Raw genomic sequence first — 22,546 nt, forward strand, 5'->3', positions numbered from 1 at the left:
GCTTCCCAAACTTCTGGTGACTGTATTTTTGTAACAGGCAACAAAATATATCCTGTTTATATATGATACGAATCTTGTCTCAATGTATAGGCATATATATATTTTTATATATATATATTATGTATTACACACCATAAAATATTAAAATGCCACATAAGCATCCCTAATGGCAAGTCAAACAGAAGCTTTGGGAGAAGAAGACGTTTGAAGGGGTCTTTAATCATTGCCATGCGGTGGCAAGAGGAGACTCAACAGAATGGTTTCAGTGGGTTTGTCTGAATGCTTGCGACTGCATGGGGTAGGATCCCTCTTCAGCGTGGTAAAGTTTGCGAGGTTAGAAAAACCCCAACATAGTCTTAAAGTTATGTTTCCAACCCCTGTCTGAAAAGGAGATTTTATTGCACTTGATCTATGGAGTTTTTCAGATCATCCTACTGATGGCACTTGGGCTGCAACTATATTATCAATAAATAAGAAAACAGAAGCCATGGCATTTCAATAGTATGAATTCCTCAGACTGTATTATTTTGTTAGCCTGAGGCAAGAGACTGTGCTCTTAGTACTCGTCTGTGCAGAATGAGTAATCTGAGACAAATGTGTAGCCGCACCACGTGTGCAATATGTCCAGACACTATGGACTAGCTGGTCTTGCTGTGCGCCACAGGCGGCCAAGTATTTCTCATGGACAATAGACATATGTTAAAAAATGATAATTTTATTATACTGTCTGGGATTTCACCACACATAACTGAATCACATACTGATTCTAAAAGCATTATAAGAATGACGGTGTAACTATGGGTCTGTTTATCCCATTAGAGTCAGAATTTTATACTGTAAGGAGTCGGTTTTACCAGCAGGATTTTCTGTTACCTAACCAGAAATCTGTATTTTTACGTGAATTCTATGCATGGGAGCAACTGAAAATATGTATTCCCGGTGCGATCTAGTTCAGCGTTTTAACATGGCTCGCATTAGCGTGTGTGATAGCTTGAATTTTCTTTCTTCGCCAAAGCTGCTTAAACAATACAGTGACAGATTTCTGGTTTTATTCTTCGTTAATGTCATTCCTCATCCTCTCTGCCCCACATCAGGGAGGAAGTGTTGTGAGTTTGCTATTTTAATGAAGAGAAATGAGGCATCTATCAACTAGGATTTATACTGGAGAGCACATCAATTCGGTTGCCTTGAGCTTGCTGAGTTTGCATATCCAGGGCCAAGCAGCGCTCTCAATTACTCCCGTGCAACCCCATTAACTTCAGGAGGTTGCGCAGTTCAAAAGTGGCTTCGCAGAACGCGGGGCGATATTAAGGGGAAAAAAGGATGTCTGATAGAGGAGTCAGCTCCAAAATACTATTTTTGGTTATCTAAAAGGAGATGTGCGTACAGTCATAATTACACTTTTGAAAGGTTGGGGTAGTCATCGTATAGTAATTTCATTGAGTATCTCTTTGTAGATGTGCAGACAGCCTCCTAACAGAGCTCCTAACAGAGCAGACAGCCTCCCAAAAATCACTGCAGTGAGGGGGAAAACACTTCCAGCCCTGGAAACATATTGTAAATCATATGTCTTTAATAGACTGTATCCTGTAATTACTCTTAACCGTAGGTTCCTTCTGCCTTTTTCTCTCTCCAGGAGCTATGCCGTCAGCGCATGGCAGTGAAAACCTCTGATCGCCCGGAGCCCCTGCACGCTTCTCGAATAAATAGTGTTTCTTCACAATTTAGCGATGGGCCCGCTCCCAGCCCCTCGGCCCGGAGCAGCACGTCGTCCTGGTGCGAGGAGCCAGTCCAGTCCAACATGGACATCTCCACCGGTCACATGATCTTGGTAAGGCGTTTTTGTCTTCACGGCACGAGAAATGGCATCAGAATTTCAGGTACCTGCTCAGCTTTAGGAAAGAGAGAACTTTTGAAGAAAGGGAAGCTGTCTTTTCACAGGTAAAAAACATGCCTGAGCTTTGCTGGTAATCTTAGCTTTGTACAATTAAAACTAAAGGGATTTTTATTTCCAGTTCTTTTTCATTATATTGGGGTTTTTTTCCTCTCTGGGGAACATTCTTTTATCGTGGACATACGAATTGTTTGCGTGCTTGCTTTGAAAAAGATAAGCCCTGTGTTGTCCTTTTGTTCTATTAATTTACGTTCACCTCAGCTTGGACAGCTGAAGAAAACTGCTAAATTCCTGATCAGCTTGCTGCTTTTTCTCATGTATCTTTAGTGTGTGGAGGTATCTGAGCCGAGAAGGCGACAGAGTATTAGTGGTACGGAACAATTTATTTTCAATTACTCTTAGAAAAGGGAACTGAATTTTGAGCCTAGCCTGAATTTTGTTTTCCTTGACTGGATTTCTTCCAAGCTGGAAAAAATATATAATATTGATGGAGTCTGCACTGGAAAACTTGGGTTACTTCCAAACATGACTTGCGACCAGTATCAGTGTAGAAGATGGACACGTGAAGATCGATCTGTGTGTCTGTAAGAAACGGCTTTAGCAGCCCAAGACACACAGGGTCCAGCGACTGGGACTTGCTGCAGGTGGTTTCTGTCTCTCTGGTCGTGTCCTGCTGGGAGAGCTGTGGAGTAATCCCCCATTTTTTTGTGCTTTATTTTCCTCCTCCTTTAAATATTTGCTGTCTTGGTAGAGAGCATTGAAATTAACTAAGAAGAAGTTAGATGATGGTGAAGATGATGAGTCAGGTGCTATTTTGCTTTCTGTATTTCATTTCTGCTATTTCTTATTACGGTTGATCTAAAGTAAACGCCCTTTCCAGCTGGTAGTGTTGCCGTGCTTTTGGAAACTTCCCTGTTGATTTCTTTACGGGCTGCTGAGAAGACTCATCAGTGGCGTTTCTCAGAAGAAAATTTCTCTCCACCATGCCATACTTCTGGGTCATAATTTTTCCCCTTCTTTCTCTCTTTTTCTGGACTTATATTTGAAAGTACTATTTTCTCAGATATTTTTCAAGTTCTTATAAGCCACCTCACCTAATGGAGAATGGAACGAAGGCAGGCAAAACCCATAGAGCTGATTTGACCTCAGCCAAGTTCCTGACCTCCTTCAGCCTTGGCCAGGTCAGCTATAAAACTGAGCAAAAGCAGGGCAGGTTTACAAACCAGATGCTTCATCAGAGTATGTCATCCTGAGTAAATACTTCTGCCTCTGCCCCTGCCTATTCCCCCCCCCCCCCCCCCCCCAAAAAAGGAGTTAATTAAGTATTATGTTAAAATCTGGTATAACAAGTGCAGTTTGGAATGATTGCTCCCATGACACAAAAACATTTGTCGTAGTTTTTACTGTCCTACTTTTGCCTAACCAGAATTAAAATTCACTTGATTTCCTTTCACAGTTATCTGAAATGCTTGGGGAAAGGTTCTAAGGCAATATATTTGTATGGAAATAAAAGCAAAATTTCCTACATAGATGGAAATAGGCATTTAATATTTGCAAACAGTTTCAACTACTTTAAATTGAGCAAAATTGTTTCCAATTATATTATTGGGGAAAATAAAAAAATCACAAAATCAAGCTTGAAGGAGGGAAAGTTGCATATGGGAACCACTTACTCTGGCTCTGGGAATCTCTGCAAAATTGCAAGAAAGAGTTGTCTTCATATGGCGATAAATAAACTTAAAAAAAATGGTCAGATTGGTCAAGACCACTGTTACGGTGTTCAGTGTTCGTAATTCAGTCAATCCTGTTTAACCCTGAATGAACTCGTACATATGTTAGCTCTCTAACAGCATGTGTTAGGTCTTAGATGGTGAGGGTTCAGAGAAGGGTAAAAGAAATGCTGTAGTGCCTTGAGAGTACAAACCACACAGAGAGAGTAAAAGCAGTTGATTTGTTTAGTCTAAACTGAACAAACACAAATCAGTGATTCAGGGGAGTCTGCCTATGTGCTTCGAAATACAGGCTGGGGAAAAATTGTTCTTAATAGACGCGGATGATACAATTAGGAAGAAAATATGGGTTAGAATCGAACGGATGCATTTAGCCTGGATCTCAGGGCAAGCCTAATAGGAGGGTCAGGCAGGCAGTGGGATGTTTACTTAAGGGAAGTGGTTAAACCGTAAATTCAAGATTTGCTGAAGGCAAAGCTAGGTTAGGTTTACATGGGAAGATCAGCATCGCTCAGCTACAGCACTGAAGCAGATGATTGGACTTGATCAGAAATGCTCATGTTTGGTGTCACCATGGGTCACACTGAAACCGGAGAGCTGACCCAATTTATGTGTTGCTCAAAAATAAATGCATATATTTGTAATAGCTTATTTGCTTGAATTTCTCTCCCTCTGGAGATGCTGTGGTGTGTTGGACTTCAGCAGTAGAAGAGGCTCGCCTGAGGTGAGCTTTCCTTCCCCTTGCCCTGCAGCTACAAGTCGAGGAGAGCGAGGGGCCACTTTGCACCTTTTATACCGTTCGATACAAGAAGTTTTCCAGTTCTTCCTATTTCCTGCTGCCACAGTCCTCTTATCTTTTAAATTTGGTAGATATTTTCAGGGAAAAATATCTCAGTGTCTAAAAAAGCAATGAGAAACATTAGCGAGGGGCCTAGTAAGAATGGCAAATACCATCTGCTTTGCAGGGTAAATGCACTTAGAGCTCTGTAAATGTGTTTTTCAGCTCCACATTGTGCAGCGAAGTAGCAGTTAGCTGAGCGAAGGATCCTTGGTCTTTATTGTTCATAGGTGCCAGGATCTCCCCAGAGAAAATAAAACAATGGCTTGCTGTATAAAGTGGCATCAGGAAATATTTTATTTTGATTTATAAGCAGAATAAATCTTTAACGAAAGTAGCTTAGAAGATACGTGTCTGTGACTGCTGAATGACTCTGTGTAGTCTCGCTGAGAGGTGGCGTTGGTCAGAAACGTTTCTGCAATGCTGTTTAATTTGGTGGAAAATGCTAGCAGGTCATACCTGAGGTGATATCCAAGCCACCTCTCAGGTTTGGTTTTATTGGAGTTTGCGGTTAGCCACAGGTACTGTTTTCTTGAAGAACTTGCTACTTGTGGTTAGTCCATCGTTTATGGAGTCCATCTCAAGGTCTGGAGAAGCCAGTAATCTTCCAAACCCATGTGGCTGTGGGGCAGTCTCCTCACCTGGACTGAAACCAGTCTTTCAAAGAGAAAAATCCTGCATTTCTGCCACTTTCCTGTGCAGCCAAGACAGTGTCTCTGCACTGCTGACAGTAGCATGAGATAGTTGGTGCTGTTGGCAGGAGGAAGCAGGGAGGACTCAGGAGGCCCAGAAGGACAGCGATAACAACATTCAGAGCTTTTTTTTTTCCCTTTTTCACGTTCTTTTTCCTCACATTTATAGCAGGAGGATGGCCCATATGGCACTTTTTGATTCTGTCTTTCTAAAAGATCCAAGCACTTTGAAAACTGTAATTAGAGGAGCATGTTTTATGCAGTCGTGTTTGTGGTGCTGACTGGCTGGTTGCAGCATGAGAAACAACAAAGAAGTGCCCTCATTTCAGTCACTGTTCGTTTTGCAAGAAAACAATTGTTTTTTGGAAGGTCACAGCGAGGAAAAAAGTAGGAACTTGGAAGTATATTTCCATCCGCTTTATTCACATATGTACATTATATTTCAAGTGCCAAGAGAAGTCTTAATTAAGTGCAATGTGTCCCTTTGCAGTCCAGCAAGATAACCAAGGGGGTTTGAAGGTGTCCAGGAGAGATTTAGTCTCCCTGCCTTGGGCTCCTGACATTTACCTACTCAAGCGTTGACTTGAGTCCATAAACTTCCCTTCCAGTTGGTGAAGTGAGTGGGTGACTACGAAGGTCTCCAGAGAATTAGGCAGAGAGGATTTCTCTTGGGAGGTTTCTTCTTGTGCCTGCAGTGTCCCATTGACATCTGCAGCATAGATGAAGGAGTCTGGGTTGTTCGTGCGGAAGCACAAGTTCAGCACGTAAGTTACGTAGATAGGACCCCACATCTGCTTCATGTATTGCCATGCTTGTTTGGTTAAAATAATTATAACCTTTTATGAGTTTTTAAATGAAGAACAGTACTGCAAGAAGGGAGTGTGTGCTTTTGGTGATAACATTTTGAAGTTGTTATCTGAATACCCTATATGAGAGGGAATTTGCAGAAGCAGAAGCGATTTTCTGTGTTTTGAGGTTTTTTTCCCTGTAAAGACAGACGTGCAAAATTTGGAGCATTATACATAAATTAGAATTTCAGAAAGTGTGAATTTCCAAAAGGTCCTCTGCAGTACTTGTTTAAACTGAAAGTCTGAAGATTCTTCTCCCTGAGAGTATGAAACTGCTGTATGTATTGGAAATAATAATAATAGTCTGTGATTGTGCGTACTGTACTTTTCAGAAGGAGAACAAAGTTTCTTAACTGGGCTGAATGAGGCAGTGGGAGGAAATGAACTAGAGACTGAAATCCAGGGCCTCACGTGCAGGAGGTGTAAGTCCATTTGATCCCCTTGTCTTTGGCAATTCGCCTGCAAAACCAAAAAGGACTTTCTCCGTAGAGAAGTGAAGGATGGCCTCATGTGAGAACTTTGTGTCAAAAGAAGGTTCTGGAACAGGTTGTGTCCCAGAAGGTGGGCACCTGTGAGCACCTCCTGGGACAGAGACCTGCTGCTGGGAAATCAGTCAAACCCAGGATGCTGAATTTTGCACCCAGTTTAGCTTTGATGCTGAATCCATGGCAGGGTTGCTGTGGGACTGAGAAGGGTAACGAGCAGGGAATAGTTTCCAACGTTGAACCTGGGTTTTTTGATAACGCTGGTATCCTGTAGTCTCCTCATAGTAACTTTTTGGTGGTTTCTAAGCAATTTTCCCTTGCTCTCATTTTTTAAAATAAACTCTGTTTGAAATGAACTTTATGGGGTAGCTGTTACAGATTTTCTTTTAATTGAATGTGGAAGAGTGGGGGGATTGTGTGACAGAAGACACTTTCGAACAAGAAGAAATATTTGTTAAATCCTGCATCACATTTTGCTGAAATCCCTTGATTTTATTCTTAAAGCTGCAATAAAAGCATGAACAAAAGGCATCTAAACACACTTTTCTCAATAAATAGAGAAACTCCAGCATGTGAGGACCGATAGCGCTGTGCTAGATGCAGGTGTACTTTCCACCTTGAGCTTAATCCATATAACCACAAAACATTTCCTGAGCGAAGGAGCGTGATGCACGGTACATGAGTGCGGTGCACCACCCAGGGACACGTGCCACGGGAGTGATTAATGCCAGCAGGGACAAAGGGGAGGACTGCAGGTACGGAAAAGAAGGTCTTTGTCACAATTATAGTGTGTTTGATTATTTAGTGGGTTGTAATTTTTTTTTTTCTTTTTCCACCATTTCCTTCTACCACCATTAATTTCTCTTTAGCTCTTTATGAATTTCAAGAACACAAATAATCTGTTTAAAAAAGCTTACAACCGTGAAAATGAAGAAAAAAATCCTTCCTCACAGGGGAAGGGAAACAAGTCAGTGGCAAAGTTTAGCTAAAAGCATAAACTCCTTACACATGTGCTAAGTGGATCTAAATCCCAACTTATCTTGCAGCTGCGCCAGTGTAAATAGTTGTAGGAGTCTCATGAAGTCTAAGTCCCAAGAAGGCTCTGGCCCTAAAGGCCATTTCATCGCGAACAGTCGGATGAGGGGAGTCACAAGGGAAAAGGCTGTTGTGTATCGCATTACTCAGGGACAAGATAACCAATATCCCAAAAAGACATAAATACTATGGATGGGAAAATCTTTACCCCTCTCTCCCTGAGTTGTCGTACTTTTAGGGAGAAGTGGAGCTGGTTGCCTCCTGAAAGATCTTCTGCTGATGAAATGGTGTTTATCCCTTCATTTTAGGGGTTTTTTCCTCCCTAAATGTTTAAGATATTTTGAAACATTTGCCTCTGTTTGTTTAAAGCTAGGACTTGAGATATAGGAACAAAGAAAAGCTGCAAAGAAAAGTGCAAAAAATCTCATTGCATATGAAAACAGCTCTGCTAATAGAGCCATAAATCTAATAAATGAATGTATGTACTACATAGATTTCATCAATAAAACTCAGAAAAAATATTCATGAACAGGTTACCCTTTGATTCTTCTATTTTTATTTGTTTCATGTTCAGTTGCCTCCCTTTTTCTATATTAATCTTGTTGAATGAGCCTTAGGAAATAACAACAATTACAGAGTCGGTATTAAATCAAGAAAAACATTCCTCTTGAACATAGTATGAAATTAATTTCAAAATCTTTTTTTTTTTTCCTAAATTATTCCCTGTCAGTTGTTTTCCCCAAATGTATTCATGATTAGAAATAACTTCCCAAATTTCTGTGACTACATCTTGGTCTGTCGTTTCACTGTGAGGTGTTTATTCGAGCTTTGTCTAAGCTGCTTTGGTTGAACACTTTTAACCACCTTGTATCATTCCCTAAGGCTTTTAGTAGAAAGATGAAGAAAACATTTCTATTAATATTCTAGAGTACTAATTTTAAAAGCATTACATTGGGAGAAGTATATGACACAAAACTAGCTTATGCAACTATGTGCACAAAGTAAAAAGAAAGGATCATTGCTGTGGCTGAAACAGAACTTAGTGGTTATCTGAACTTTCTTCTGTTTCTCCCAGCTTTTTTCCATTTCTAGAGAACATCCAGGTAACATCAAGGCAAGCAAATAGCAAGAGATGCTAGGAGGTCATTTAATGAAAAAGGTCTGGGTTTTGATACTTCAGATTAAAGCCAAGGGATGTTACTGGGTCCTCAGCTGCTTCCGAGAGGCTCATTAGTGGCAGAAACCAGAGATGAACGCTTGTCCAGGAGGCTACTGGTCTTGTCTTGTGGCTCCAAATGCATCCTCGGTAATGAAGTGCTCTTTGCTGTATTCGTCCTATTGTCCATGCTCACATCATGCATGAAGTCGTTAATAACTCATTGTAGCAAATGTAGCAGTTAATCATATTTTGGATTGTAACAGGTGGAAATGCCTGTTTACAAGGAGAAGGATACTAGAAAGAGGGTGGTTCAGGAAGACTTCTCAGGCAGGAGGCCCAAGATGATAATACATGTTGTACAGTATTTCTGAGCTGGTGGCAGAGTTCAGGCGTGAGAAGGAAGTGAGTTTTGACTCACCTCCTTGATAAAGAAATGGCTCATGCAGGTTGCCAGACATGGTGCACCACTAAGATCAAATGACATGTGGTAAATGGGACTACAGCTTCAGAGCCCCTGAAAACATCTAACAGTTCAGGATGAAACTGGGACTTGCTTCATGGTACTGACAAAGAGCGGACATGGCACTGGCACTGTGTTTTTGCACTGTTAGACCAGTTGAGGTTTAAGATACCCAGGAGAACTCCAGTGGTATTTCGGAGAGCTCTTCACGTGGGCTACACCAGCAGAAGTTCTTGGAAGTGCTCTGGCTAAGATGCTACTGGCAATGAAGGCAGCTTGATCCCTCCATTGATTCAACAAAGGCGGTTTATTGTCATCTTCAGGGCAAGATAAAAAAAAAATTATACTTTTCTTTCTGCAATTCTTTCTGGGATGAGGCCTTAACTTGGCAATGTTTTGTGAGTAAGGTATCAGAATTTGGGTGGTATTTGGAAAATTTAATGTGTAGGACACAGACAGAATGCTCCTGTGATGATCAAATTTTGCATATGCACCCACAACGCAGCTGTGGAAACATTTTTAAATAAGGAGATAAGCATTAAAATAATCTGTGAAGTTCGCCTGTGGGTGACATAGTATTTGCTGTTCCATAAAAGAGGACTATGTTACTTTTTGGTCAAAACCAGATAATGTGAAAGTCTACTACCCTCAAATATTCCACACTTCCCCCCGCCAGCATGCCTTTATAAAATATGAGAGAATTTCTCTCTTTTGTATGACTCTTCTTTTGTTTCAGACTAGAGTAATATCTTTTCATTTTTTCTAGTTGGTAGCTCTCCCTCGATGCTGTCGTGTGTCCCTCATCCTCTTGTCCTAAACTTCTGTGCTAATGCTGCTTTAGGTTGCCCAGCTGGGCAAGAAAACCATATTCATAGCTGGGGAAAATTACAGGTTGCCTCTTGTTTCTGGCTGCTTGCTGTGCCGTTGCGTTGAACAAAGAATAGAAGGGAGGGGTGACGAGCTCTTCACAAGCATCACCTCCTTCAAGTGTGACCTGTTCCTGCTCTGGGAATTATTCTCTGCCCTTTTCTTTTTGGAATGACTATGAGGACTGGAGTCCAGGTCCTAAAATGTTTCTGTCCTTGGTCTGGTTATAGTAAATCCATCAATGCCTGTTGAAGACGGCTGGTTTCTGGATTTGACGTGTCTTCAAAAAATATTTCTCTGACTATGTATCACAACTGCATTATTTTTAAGATGACTTACGTGAAGGTTTGTCTCCTTCTGACCGGGCTGTTTGTACTATCTAAAATATTCCCGTGAACATCCGATAACCCTGCTGCTCATAGCAACTGAGCTCCAGTAGCTGCCAGAGGGGGGTGAATTGAAGCACATTTCTGTACTTCTTTTATTAAATATGTGCGCATGCAACACATTTCTTTAAAGAAAATAAACAAAAAATGACAATGCCTCCTTGTTGGATACATTATATTTATACTCTGAGCGTTGAAGAGTCTGGCAATTATAAAGTTGTTTAAGCATTTTTGTGTTAAAATTAAAAAGGTACTGAAATCAAGAAAACAAATACAGACCGTTATTTAGTACTGACTAGTTCTTACATTCTTTTCATATTTAAGTGGACTTTAGCTGGTTGCAAATAAAAATACTAAAGGACTAGCAATGCGCACCATGATTTGTGTTCTTGCTGTCATCCAAATTCACAGAAAGAAGGAAACATATTAAAGAAATTTGATAAGACCAGGTGGTCTGAGTGAATAATTTCACTTTCATTAACATATTCCCCTTATTAACTCTGTAATTAATTGTACATAGCTAAGGAAAGCTATGGAAATTGCATTTTGAGATGTATCAAAGCTGACTTTATGCTTCAGACTTCCATGCAATTTACTATTAATGAAGCAAGAGATGGAGGCCCCAAATCTATAATTATTACTTACTATTTGAATGACAAGCAAAGAATTTTATCAGCACAGTTTCAAATGAAAGGGGATTAGCAGCTAATGTTGAAATTGTTAATCTTTCTTATTAAAATAATTTTGACGAGAGTGTTTAGCCTGAAAGAGGTTTCTGGAACATCATTTACCATTAAAACAGCTATTTTCTGAAGCTCAGTATGAATTTGTCTAAGTTTGACAGCAGGGTGCAAATATTTTTTAAATGAATGAATATTTTATGGGAGCTAAGGCTGTTCATGTGTGAGCTGATGCCGAGCTGCTTGCTGTGTGCATATTCCTGGAATGTGTAGCAGGATGGTAGTTCAATATCCATCTCACCAAAGTGAAGATGTCTACTGAGATAACAACGGAAAAAAGCTACAGCAGAAAGATCTGAGATTTGAAATTGCACCAAGGCTGTATATGCACACAAGTGATGGCAGGTGGGGGAGCCCGGTCAGAATCAGGCCCTAGATCTTGTCGATATTTTTATGACACAGAAAATGCCTATAATTATGTTTGGTAACAGTGTTACTTTGTGTTTAGACAGGCCTTCTTACCCCTTTAAATGGTATAATATTTTCATTTTTCATCTATTTTTGTTAGAGTCATGTACCTCGATATGAGTATTCAGTGGTGGATGCTTTATACCCCCATGTATGCTTGTGTACAAATGCCATGTACAGCAACGGTATCCTCGTATAAGTATAGATAAATATTTGTGAGCAGAGGTATAATATACACATATTTTAAGTGTTAATGAAAAACTACTTGGCATTTTAAATTTTGAAACTTTTCCTTACAATATTTGCAGTTCTCATCTCTTACCGGAGTGTACAAATGAAGCTGACAAGGCTGTTTTCGCTCCTCAGGATGAGGAAATTGCAAATATATAGTGACATAAGTGGTGAAAAGCAAAGCAGTGATAATTTACAAAATTTAATTTGCAGTGGTCTCAGTCACATAAGTACTGGAGGAGATGTATGTTAAAGAACACTATTAATTTGCCTGTGTCCCATTATAGAAAAAAGCTAATGTAAGAGATGTCACGTCTTTGCCAGTGACAAATCTTACCAGCAGAATAGATAGAGATCATTGAAATGCTTTGAATAAGACATTATTTGCGTGAGTAAATGGACTTTGTATAAATATACCATCAACACAACAGCCCCCCGTGTACCTGCTCCGACATGAGGTAGGGACGTTGGGAGTGATGGCCTTTGTCTTCCCAAGTCACCATTACGTGTGATGGAGCCCGGCTGTCCTGGGGATGGCTGAACACCTGCCTGCCATGGGAAGTGGGGAATGAGTTCCTGGGTTTGCTTTGCTTGTGTGTGTGGCTTTTGCTTTACCTATTAAACTGTCTTTATCTCAACCCATGAGTTTTCTCACTTTTACTCTTCTGATTCTCTCCCCCATCCCACACGGGAGGGGAATGAGCGAGCGGCTGCATGGGGCTGAGCTGCTGGCTGGGGTAAAACCACGACAATATCGTTATCTTGGCTTTTTAGTCCAGGAAGCTCAGGCACAGGCAAGGAACTGTCTTGACCAAGACTAACCTTAAGATCAGATGCAGAGCCAGGAGTGGACCCCCATTCTCTGGCGTACCAGTGCTCCGCTCTCACAGCTAATCATATGGGCTTTAACAGCAAAAGGATGGTATTGAAGGATAATATTTTTGCCCTTTTTTGTCCCTCATTAGTCTTTTTTAAGACATGAAAGTATGACATGAAAGTATAAAGGAGTTCTGCACCTGGGTTTGTCAGATCTGACTCTGCGAGTTTAGTTTTGGCCTCGTTATCTAAGAGCAAACTGTTCCATACTGGGGGAGCTGGCTGAAACACATTAACTACACGTTGGAAGAGCTGGTGAAAACCAAACTGAGGGTGCGCAGTCTATAGTTAGCTACCTCTACGATGGAAAAGGATGCCATCTACTCATTTTTTGAGACTCTTCTGAATTGGTAACAGTTTTCTTCAAGAATGTATTCCCAATCTGCCAGATCCTTAGCCATCGCACACATGCACACATGCACTGAATTTTAGGTCCTTTATTTTGCTTTCTCCTTCTGTTTAGCAGTCAGCAGTACTTGTACTGTCTACTCAAAACTACTACTGTCACTCTCTCGATGTTTTCTCCTTGGTTCAGCATGTGAAGGGAAATGTTCCAAGGAAAAGAAACAGCACACGAGGAAATATTGACAGCTACCAGTTAGGACCAAAATTTGCCTCTTTCCATAGCATTTTCTTCTTTTGCTATATTCTGGTTTTTGGTTTTCTGATTTTCTTTCTTTGCAGTACAATGTCTTTTTCATCATTTCACTTCTTTGTTGGCCTCCACACTCTGTTCTTGGCTTCTTTTTCTGTCTTCTTTCACATTGTCTTTCCCTTGTTCTTATTTTGCTCTCTGTCACTTCAAATACTCTCGTCTGTGGATTACGCCAGTGTTCCTCAAACTTCTTTAAAGTGTTATCCCTTACTGGCTTCCATGGAAACCCAAGAGTCCCAGGAGTAGGTAGGATGTCTCCAGCTTACACATTTCTAAACCCTTTCTACCATCACTTCACAATCCCTTTGAACGCTTTCATGAGAAAAATATTTGAGAATCACTGAGCTAGGCCAACCTCAGCTGAAAATCCCACGGAGCATAGATAAAAGGTTACCTAAAAATGGGACACTGCCTCTAGATTTGGGAGCTGGGTGCATCTTTCTCATGGCCGGCATTGCTCAGTCTCCTGCTACATGTTGGCTTGGCTTTGGCTGAGTGTGACATGGAAAGGGTAGGGCAGGAGTCAGGCATGTCTTCTCCCAGTCATCTCCACTAAGTCCTGAAAGTACATCTGTGCAGAAAGAGTTTATTCACTGCTTGCTGTCCTCACTGGCAGTTACTGTAATGGGTGGCTTCTCTGCAGTTTGCAGTGTGCAAACATGGAACTTCCTAGGTCAGGGATGTGGTTCCGAAATGGTCGTGAGTGTGAGGATTTGACCATTGAAGATGTTTGTGGAGTTTGAAGTTTCCTGTCTCTGGCCGTTACGGGACTTTTCTAAGGAAAAGGCTGATTATCCAGTCTGTTCTTTCCCTGCTTTTTCTCACAGGTGACTGTGTGTTCACTTGTGCTTCTGCATATTCTGTCTCTGGGCTGTGGATATAGCATGGCTCGCAAGACCTCTTGGATTTCGTATTGCATATTCTCAACTTTCACACAAACCTCTCTGTGTGTTTGTGTACAAACTCTCACTATTAATTTTAATACTCTATTTTTTTGTGTGGGTTTGGTTTGGGTTTTTTTTCCAAAACCACTGAAAAGCAGAGGGGTTTTCCTTTATAAGTCATGATTTGCTCCTGAAGAAGCACCTTTTCACTTTTATTCACATCTTTAAGAAGAGTAGTAACAGTATTACTGCTTATCCCTTTGCTCTAGTAGGGATGTTATGTCTGTAGAAATAATATTTTCCTTTCTGTCCTCAAGATGGTCACTGTCTAGCAGAGGCATAATTCGCCAGACTACCTATAAATCACATCATGTGCTCTATCACTTTGATGTACTTGGTCATGGTTGCCTGGGTTTTCCTAGTCTCATTATCTCTGAAGAACTTGACCACGCTTGAAGAGAAGATTATTTTTAAACATGATGTTTTCAGAATTCTATATTTATCTCTTGGTAATTTTTATATATAGTAAATGAAGATGACTGTACAAGTACTCCAAAAAGAAACACAGACTTTAATTCATTAAAATCTAAATTTGCAAATACAGTACCCAACTGGGAACCCAAATTTAGATACTTAATTGAGTTAGCGGGGCTTGGAGAGGAAGAAGGCAGGGAGTTTGGTTTTGTGTTTTCAGCTAGGTAATTAGTGTGCAGTAATATATTTTTAAAGTTTTCATTTCAGACATAAAACATCATTGGCAGGCATATAAATGAATCACAAATATGTCTTGGATTGTGGTATGATGTTCAAACCATTAGTGAGAAGATAAAGTGAGATGAAGGGGTCATCTGAAACATTCGTTTTATGTTTAAGAAGAAAATATCAGTTTCCTGTGAGAATGGAATTGGGTGTCAGTATTTGTCACAAAGAGTCAAAGGACTTGATTTGTATATTTTTTTTGCAGTTTCTCTGCTACTTTTTATTCAGCCGTGTAACTTGTGCTTTTGCTTTTTAACAAAGCTACCAGAAGCACTTCCCAAAATGTCTCAGCTGACGAATTCAGCTGACACTGTCCTTGGCGTCAGTTCCTGTACTGCAGAGTTGTCTTTAATGGAGAGGTTTGGGGGTTTTTTTTGTTTTGGATTTATTTTTGGTTTTAAGAAATGTCACAACATATCCCATGCTGCGAAACAGCAGTATTTGGCTAAGAGGTCTAGTTCCCCATCTTTTGAAATAACATACTTCCTTTATTTAAAGGCTATTTATTATTAAAGATTGTTATTGTGAAAGCTACCATAAGAAGTACAGGAAGACTGGAAAGATTTTGGCTAATTCATCTTTTAAATCTTTATTATTTAGTTTGGTATGTCTTATATAAACAGAATCTAACATGAATAAATTAAATTCCTCTACTCATCAAGCAATTAAACCCTATACTTCTAAACAAAACCCCCAAACCTAAACCTGTTCCACTTCCATTAGAGTCAGAACGACTGGAATGCTCTAATGACAAAATGTTATCGGGTACGGATTCATGAACGTTGCACGACCTTTAGCCCTGTCTATAAACCCGATCATGGGAAAAGGTAAAAACAACGGTCAAGAAGACTGAGTACTGAATTTCCCTGCAAAATAAGTGGTTTAGGAGTGTATTCTGTGACCCCGGGAAATTCACTTCAAAGTTTCTGCCCTTTCGTTTCCCATCTGTGAAACAGCAACGATACTCGCCTCCCCTGCAGAAGTAACGCGTGTACTTTCAGACGGTTGGACAGAAGGAGCTATAGAAATACGGAGATTGTAAGGGAGCAAATTATATTCCTTTTATGGTAATCATCTTCTCCTTTTTGTTGAGGTTTATTTAAAGCAAAGTAATTGCAGGGGTGAAACTTCATAGGCGTAATTTAGATTTCAAGAAGGGGGGTAAGGAGGAGGAGGTGGTTGTATTTTAAGACCTAGAAGACACCTTTAAGTGGCTGATAATCCTTGAGAAGGGATTCTTTGTAGAGTGAATTTCTTTATCTTCTGCTATATTTAGAGAGCCAGGTAGCGTAAATATTCCATAATTAAGCATTCTAATATTTTTTTTAATGTTTAATTTCTTAGCTACGTTTCCTTTCAAAAGCATACCCACCTCCACCGCTCCCGATTCGAGCAATATTTAGCATCACATGTATTTTCCAAGACTTCCTCCAGAGCTGAAAACCTGCGTCAGTCCACACCAGGTTGTATCCAGCCATTTCACTGGGATTTCACTGAGCACCTTTGGCAGCTGGGAGCTGTAAGAAAAGGGATTAGCGAGTGTTTGTCTGACACATACTGATCCCAGCACCTGCTGATTGGATTGAAGTAATCCTTTTACAAGTTACAAAACTCTATTATCAGAGCATTAAGAGAGGGGGGGAGGCAGTGATGTACACTACATCAAGGGTATATTAATTTGGGTAAACAGAACATCGATTGCCATGTAATGTACTTGTGAATTGCAGTCGTTCTTGCAAAAGTCGCACGATAGTCCAGTTTGAATAGATAATGTACACTGCTCATGCAAAGATGATGCGTCTCTAGAAACCCAAGAACAATCATTTAAAATTATTTCAGATGCATGCTTAAAGCACGACTGTGCTCTCTGTGTACATGCTTAGTTGTTTACAATAATCTTTACATCTAAAAATATAAAATTGAAACTATGGGATGTCATTTTTAATTGTTGGCTGACAGCACCATGGAAGTTAATTTATTTCCTAATAATACAACCTATTTGAAACAATCTAGGGATATTATTCTCAACCAGGCTGAATAGTTGCTTTGCCACAGAATTGCCTCCCTCTGTTGTTGTTTTTTTTTCCTTTTGTTTTAGTTTTCCTTCATCGCCTACCATATTATGTATGATAGTGTTTTATGCCAAATCACTAGTAAAGCTTCATAGTAATTTTCAATACTTAATTGAAAAGGCTTCAAAACTGTGCTTTTCACTGGTGTAATCAGGTACTAATAAATAGGAGAAAAATTAGATCAAAACACATTATGGTAGTAATATGGCTCCAAACACTGAGGAGGAAAAATATTTTCTCACTGTATTTTATAAAGACAAAATACAAATTCCCAGGTTTTTATTTCCTAGATTTTTTCATTTGTGGTTACCTTAGACAGTTCTTGCTGATATGATGAGGACAAGTTAGAAAAGAGAAAGGAGCCTCCAGCCCGAAACAACTGACTAATCAGATGATGAAATCCTGGCTCCGGTAAAGTCAGGAGTGTTGCCACTGACAGTGGTGGATGCAGAACGCTCCCCAGGAGTCAAAGTATGTGAGATTTTATAGCCAGATGTAAATTTACTGAGATTTCTTACACATATGAGTTCTGTGAGATACTGTCATGTAGTTACCACAACAGAATTTTTATTTTATATATAAATATATATAAACTTTATATATATATATATGTAAAAACTCAATGTAACTAGCCCAATAAAGCCACACTTCTCTACAGTTAATGTTGAAAAGTTGATTTGCCATGTTAGGACTAAAGCTAGTGTTTTTAACAACCGTAATGGAGTGACATTTCAGAGATGGAGCTGGTCTTGGTAACAGCTATGGGCGCTGCATTATTGGGGGTTGGTTGGATCACAGCATCAGAAACATCTACAGTGCTTCAACCAAACTATAACTATTGGAGAAAACTGATTTTCTTAATACGTTAGTCGATTGAAAGACTTAAATTGGTTGAGATATAGTGCATTTTTAAGGTCTGCTTTGTTTAGGAAGAAAGGTAGGAAAGGAATGGGCATAGTTTGGCTCTGCTCCTGTGTTTTCTTCTACATGGGGCACCACTGAGAGCATTCCTCATGGAAATGTGTGGTGAGCTTCCAGCCCTCAGTCTCTGCAAGAACACCATGGCAGCTCAGAGGGAAAGACCGACCTTCTGTCAACAAGGAAGAGCCCAAAGTAACTTCAGTATTACTGTGAAACTGTGTAAGGAGATGTCAGAAATGCTTAGAAAATGTGAAGAAATATTGTGGTGCTCTTCTAATTGTGACACATCTCAAGGAGCTTTATTTGAGCAGAGCTGGACAAGTATGGGTGCACCAAAATAGAAGAATAAAGTAATCATCATTTTATGAAAGAGGAGTGGGAGGAAGGAAAGAGGAGAAGAGAAATTAACCTTTCTATTACTATTCCCTGAGTCCAGACTCCAGCCCTAGAAAATAATGGAACACATATTAAAAAAGAAATTGCTGATTATCTAGCGAGAGATTTTCCAAGGGCATAAAAGGGAGATAAGTGTGAGGGTCTCATTGAAGAGGATGGGGAAGGCTGGAGCCTTTCTTTTGTGCATTTGCTAATCTCCTCCATCCTTACCATTGGGTAGCTGCACAATGAGTAAGAATGTGCATAATTTTATAAAGAATAAATCTTGCCTGGACAAACTTGATTGCTTTTTATTTAACTAAAATTACAAAACCGATAGATGAAGTGAAAACAACAGATGTAATATATCCAAATTTTAATGAAGCCTTGAAACTTTCTCATGAATAGTTAATTGAAAAATTAATGTCAATTTTTTAGAAGACCATTATGTGGATTGAAATGTGGCTACAGGATGATATACAAAGAGTAGTGATCAAAAGCTATGTATGGGAGTGTCTGGCAGAGTACGGGAATTACAGGTAGATCCAATTATATTTAACTTTTCAAATAATGATCTGGAAGTGGATGGAAGTGACTTAATGACTTTTACAAGTGGTATCACACTATAAATTTCTGCACAGAAGTGATGATGGGGGACTAATTCAAAAGTTGGAAAACCTTAGACCTGAAAATACAGACAACAACTAAAGTTAAATTACCTTTGAAGAAAAGAGTCACAAGAAGAGATGTCTATAGTTTGCACAGATCCATTAATTCATGATCTGTGAAGCCACTGAAATACGTACAAGCGGAAATTATACAGAACAGCAATATTCTGTGTAAGCAGACTAGGTTTGAAATAATGGATTGGTGACAATGGGTAGCAAATTAAGCTTGCAATAGAAAAGCAGTACTATTGACATTGGAGTATTTCCAGGAATACAACGTATAGAGCGGTTTGTGTCCTGAGGAATAGTCATGAACTGTGTTTTAAGCTGCTTCTTTAGATACAGGGCACCTAAATGTTAGCAAAGTTTCTTAGTGATGTACAAGAAACAAGACATTATTTGAAGGCCTGGAAATGGGTAATCAGATAGGTGTCTCCTGTCTCTAGCTTCTGTAGCACTGCCGGTAACATGAGTGGGAACAGAAAAATTTACTGTGAAGCTGCTAATGACAAGGTATTAAGCCAGAAAAAAGGAAGGAGAAAATCATGTGCTGTATTGAAAGTAAATTGGATTTGCATAGAAAAGTTTTCCTCTTACATACAGTCCATGCAATATGTACTGAAGAAGATGAAGTTTAAACAGAATAGCAAAAATGCTGGGGTGTCCTGTGCCACAACAATGTAACCTACAAGTTAGCAAGGATCAAAGGCAAAAAAGCCTTTACTTAAGTCAATTAGAGAGAATAACAAACCAAATTGTTTCAAGTATGGTCGTTTAGCATGCAATTTGCTAATAATAGTGCATAATCTGCTAATAATAGCTGAGGCCAATTCTCTCCTCTCCAGATTCCATCAGAGGAGGCCAGAGAGGCACCGTGGCACTGCCTGGTCCTCTGCACCTCTGGAACGAGCAGCAGTGGTTTGGAAGCAGCGGCTCTCACGCTGTTAGGTGAAAGGTGTGGATTCGAGTGCTCACCGTTCACGAGGATTAAGATAATGTCCCATCCACTTCTTCAGCTGACATTTGAGATTCGATTAGAGCTGTCGAGGTCTGTCAATTTAACAATTGCCCATCTTTTCATTAAAAGAGACATCCTCAGCCATGGAAAGAGTGTCTAATCAAGTACAGTACTAGAAGTATGTTGTCAAAAATAATTCCTTTTTGTGATAGCTGAACATCAGCTAATAAAATAGGTGTTTTTAAAACAACTGTCTTGACGGATGCAAACCGTACTATCTCTGAAGAAAGTATTTGCAGATTGATCAGACAATTAGAATTTAATTGTTATATTTGTTAACCTTAATTTAGTCGCAGAGCACACGCTGGATGCCACTCCTTGAGTAAAGAAAAACAAGGTGGTTTGACATCGAATTACACCATCAAGCAAGCACTCAGGAAGCTTTACCAAAGCCAAACCAGGCTGCTGTGCTCTGTCTTTTTGTGCTCTGTGTTTGTTTAAACACTGGCATATACTTGAGATTACAGGACTTGTTTTGATGTGGACATATTGGTGAGACCAGACCTCTACCTTTTTCAGCAGGCTTTGAGGAGCATTACCACAACAGTGGTGACAACCTCTGTTTATTCTGCCTGCTGCTCTGGGACAAGGAAAATCATGCGCGTGTTTGACATGTTGGTAATGAATTTATTTTATACCAGGCAAATGCTGCAGAATGTCTCATGAAAACATCCTAATTAAGGAGTGGATTTGAGTAGACATACAATCTCTAAAATATCAGAAGTTCCACTCAATTTAATGTACATCCAGCAGGTCCCAAGGGAGTGTTTCAAAATCACTAAGCTTCTGTTTAGCAAAATGGGGATGAGCATAGGGGCTCTGAAGGACTGTAAATGAAAGATTACTTAACTCCGAGGGAATTGTCTGACTTCTGAATGTTTTAAAGCAAGCTTCTTTCCCGGTAGCTTTTTTAACCGTGTGTAAAGCAGATGTTCATGTTGTGCAGCGCCTGCCGCAGGTTCATTCAAATAGTCAAACACCTTTTCAAGATCTATCAAGAAGTGCCCTGTGAATCTGATCTATGCGATGCAGGTGTCGAGACCACATGAAAAGTGGTTGTCTGGCTAAAGTAAAGATTTCAGTGTGCTTTCATTTGAACATTCATTTCTCTTTACACTCAGGATTCCCTGAAAAAGGAAAGGGTTTAGGTTCCCTTGAAAAAGGGACTGTTTACAAGGGCATGGAGTGACAGGACAAGGCGCAATGGCTTTAAGCTGAAGGAGGTTAGATTTAGATTAGATATTGTGGTGGGTTGACCCTGGCTGGGGCCAGGTGCCCACCAGAGCCGCTCTCTCACTCCCCTCATTCACTAAACAGGGGAGAAAAGGCATAACGAAATGCTTGTAGGTCGAGATAAGGACAGGGAGAGATCACTCACTAGTTATCGTCACGAGCAAAACAGACCGAACTTAGAGAGGGAATTCATCTACATTATTACTAAGCAAAACAGAGTAGAGGAATGAGAAATAAAATCAAATCTTAAAACACCTCCCCCCACCGCTCCCATCTTCCCAGGCTCAACTTCACTCCCAGCTTCAACCTCCATCCCCTCAGCGGCACAGGGGGACGGGGAATGGGGGTTACGGTCAGTTCATCTCACGGTGTTTCTGCCGCTTCTTCATCCTCAGGGGGAGGACTCCTCTCATCGTTCCCCTGCTCCAGCATGGAGTCCCTCTCATGGGAGACAGTCCTTCACGAACTGCTCCAGCATGAGTCTCTCCCCCGGGGTGCAGACCTTCAGGAGCAAACTGCTCCAGCGTGGGTCCCCCATGGGGTCACAAGTCCTGCCAGCAAACCTGCCCTGGCGTGGGCTCCTCTCTCCATGGGTCCACAGGTCCTGCCAGGAGCTTGCTCCAGCGTGGGCTTCCCACGGGCCACAGCCTCCTTCAGGTGCCTCCACCTGCTCCAGCATGGGGTCCTCCACGGGCTGCAGGTGGAATCTCTACACCCCCTCATCCTTCCTCCATGGGCTGCAGGGGGACAGCCTGCTTCACCATGGTCTTCACCACGGGCTGCAGGGGGATCTCTGCTCCGGCGCCTGGAGCACCTCCTCCCCCTCCTTCTGCACTGACCTTGGTGTCTGCAGAGTTTCTTACATCTTCTCACTCCTCTCTCTGGCTGCAAAAGCTCTCCCTAACTGTGTTTTTTTTCTTCTTAAATATGTTATCACAGAGGTGCTGATTGGCTTGGCCTTGGCCAGCGGCGGGTCCATCTTGGAGCCGGCTGGCATTGGCTCTATCAGACACAGGGGAAGCTTCTAGCAGCTTCTCACAGAAGCCACCCCTGTAGCACCCCGCTACCAAAACCTTGCCACGCAAACCCAACACAGATATTAGGAAGAAATTCTTCCCTGTGAGGGTGGTGAGGCACTGGAACAGGTTGCCCAGAGAAGCTGTGGATGCCCCATCCCTGGAAGTGTTCAAGGCCAGGCTGGATGGGGCTTTGGGCAACCTGGCCTAGTGGAGGGTGTCCCTGCCCATGGCAGGGGGGTTGGAACTAGATGATCTTTGAGGTCCTTTCCAACCCAAACCATTCTGTGATTCTA

At 40.8% G+C, this 22,546-nt stretch overlaps 1 protein-coding gene across 3 annotated transcripts in view; it reads left to right on the forward strand.

The window, feature by feature from the left end:
* Window positions 1-22,546, forward strand: part of PTPRN2 (protein tyrosine phosphatase receptor type N2) — a 665,329-nt gene that overhangs the window by 575,806 nt on the left and 66,977 nt on the right. For all 3 annotated transcript variants that reach the window (XM_054817056.1, XM_054817058.1, XM_054817057.1), the window contains one exon: window positions 1,637-1,831. In XM_054817056.1, coding sequence (XP_054673031.1) covers window positions 1,637-1,831 — 195 coding nt within the window. The remainder of the gene's footprint in view (window positions 1-1,636; window positions 1,832-22,546) is intronic.

This window comes from Grus americana, chromosome 2 (genome assembly GCF_028858705.1).
Source record: "Grus americana isolate bGruAme1 chromosome 2, bGruAme1.mat, whole genome shotgun sequence".
NCBI classification, from domain to species: domain Eukaryota; kingdom Metazoa; phylum Chordata; class Aves; order Gruiformes; family Gruidae; genus Grus; species Grus americana.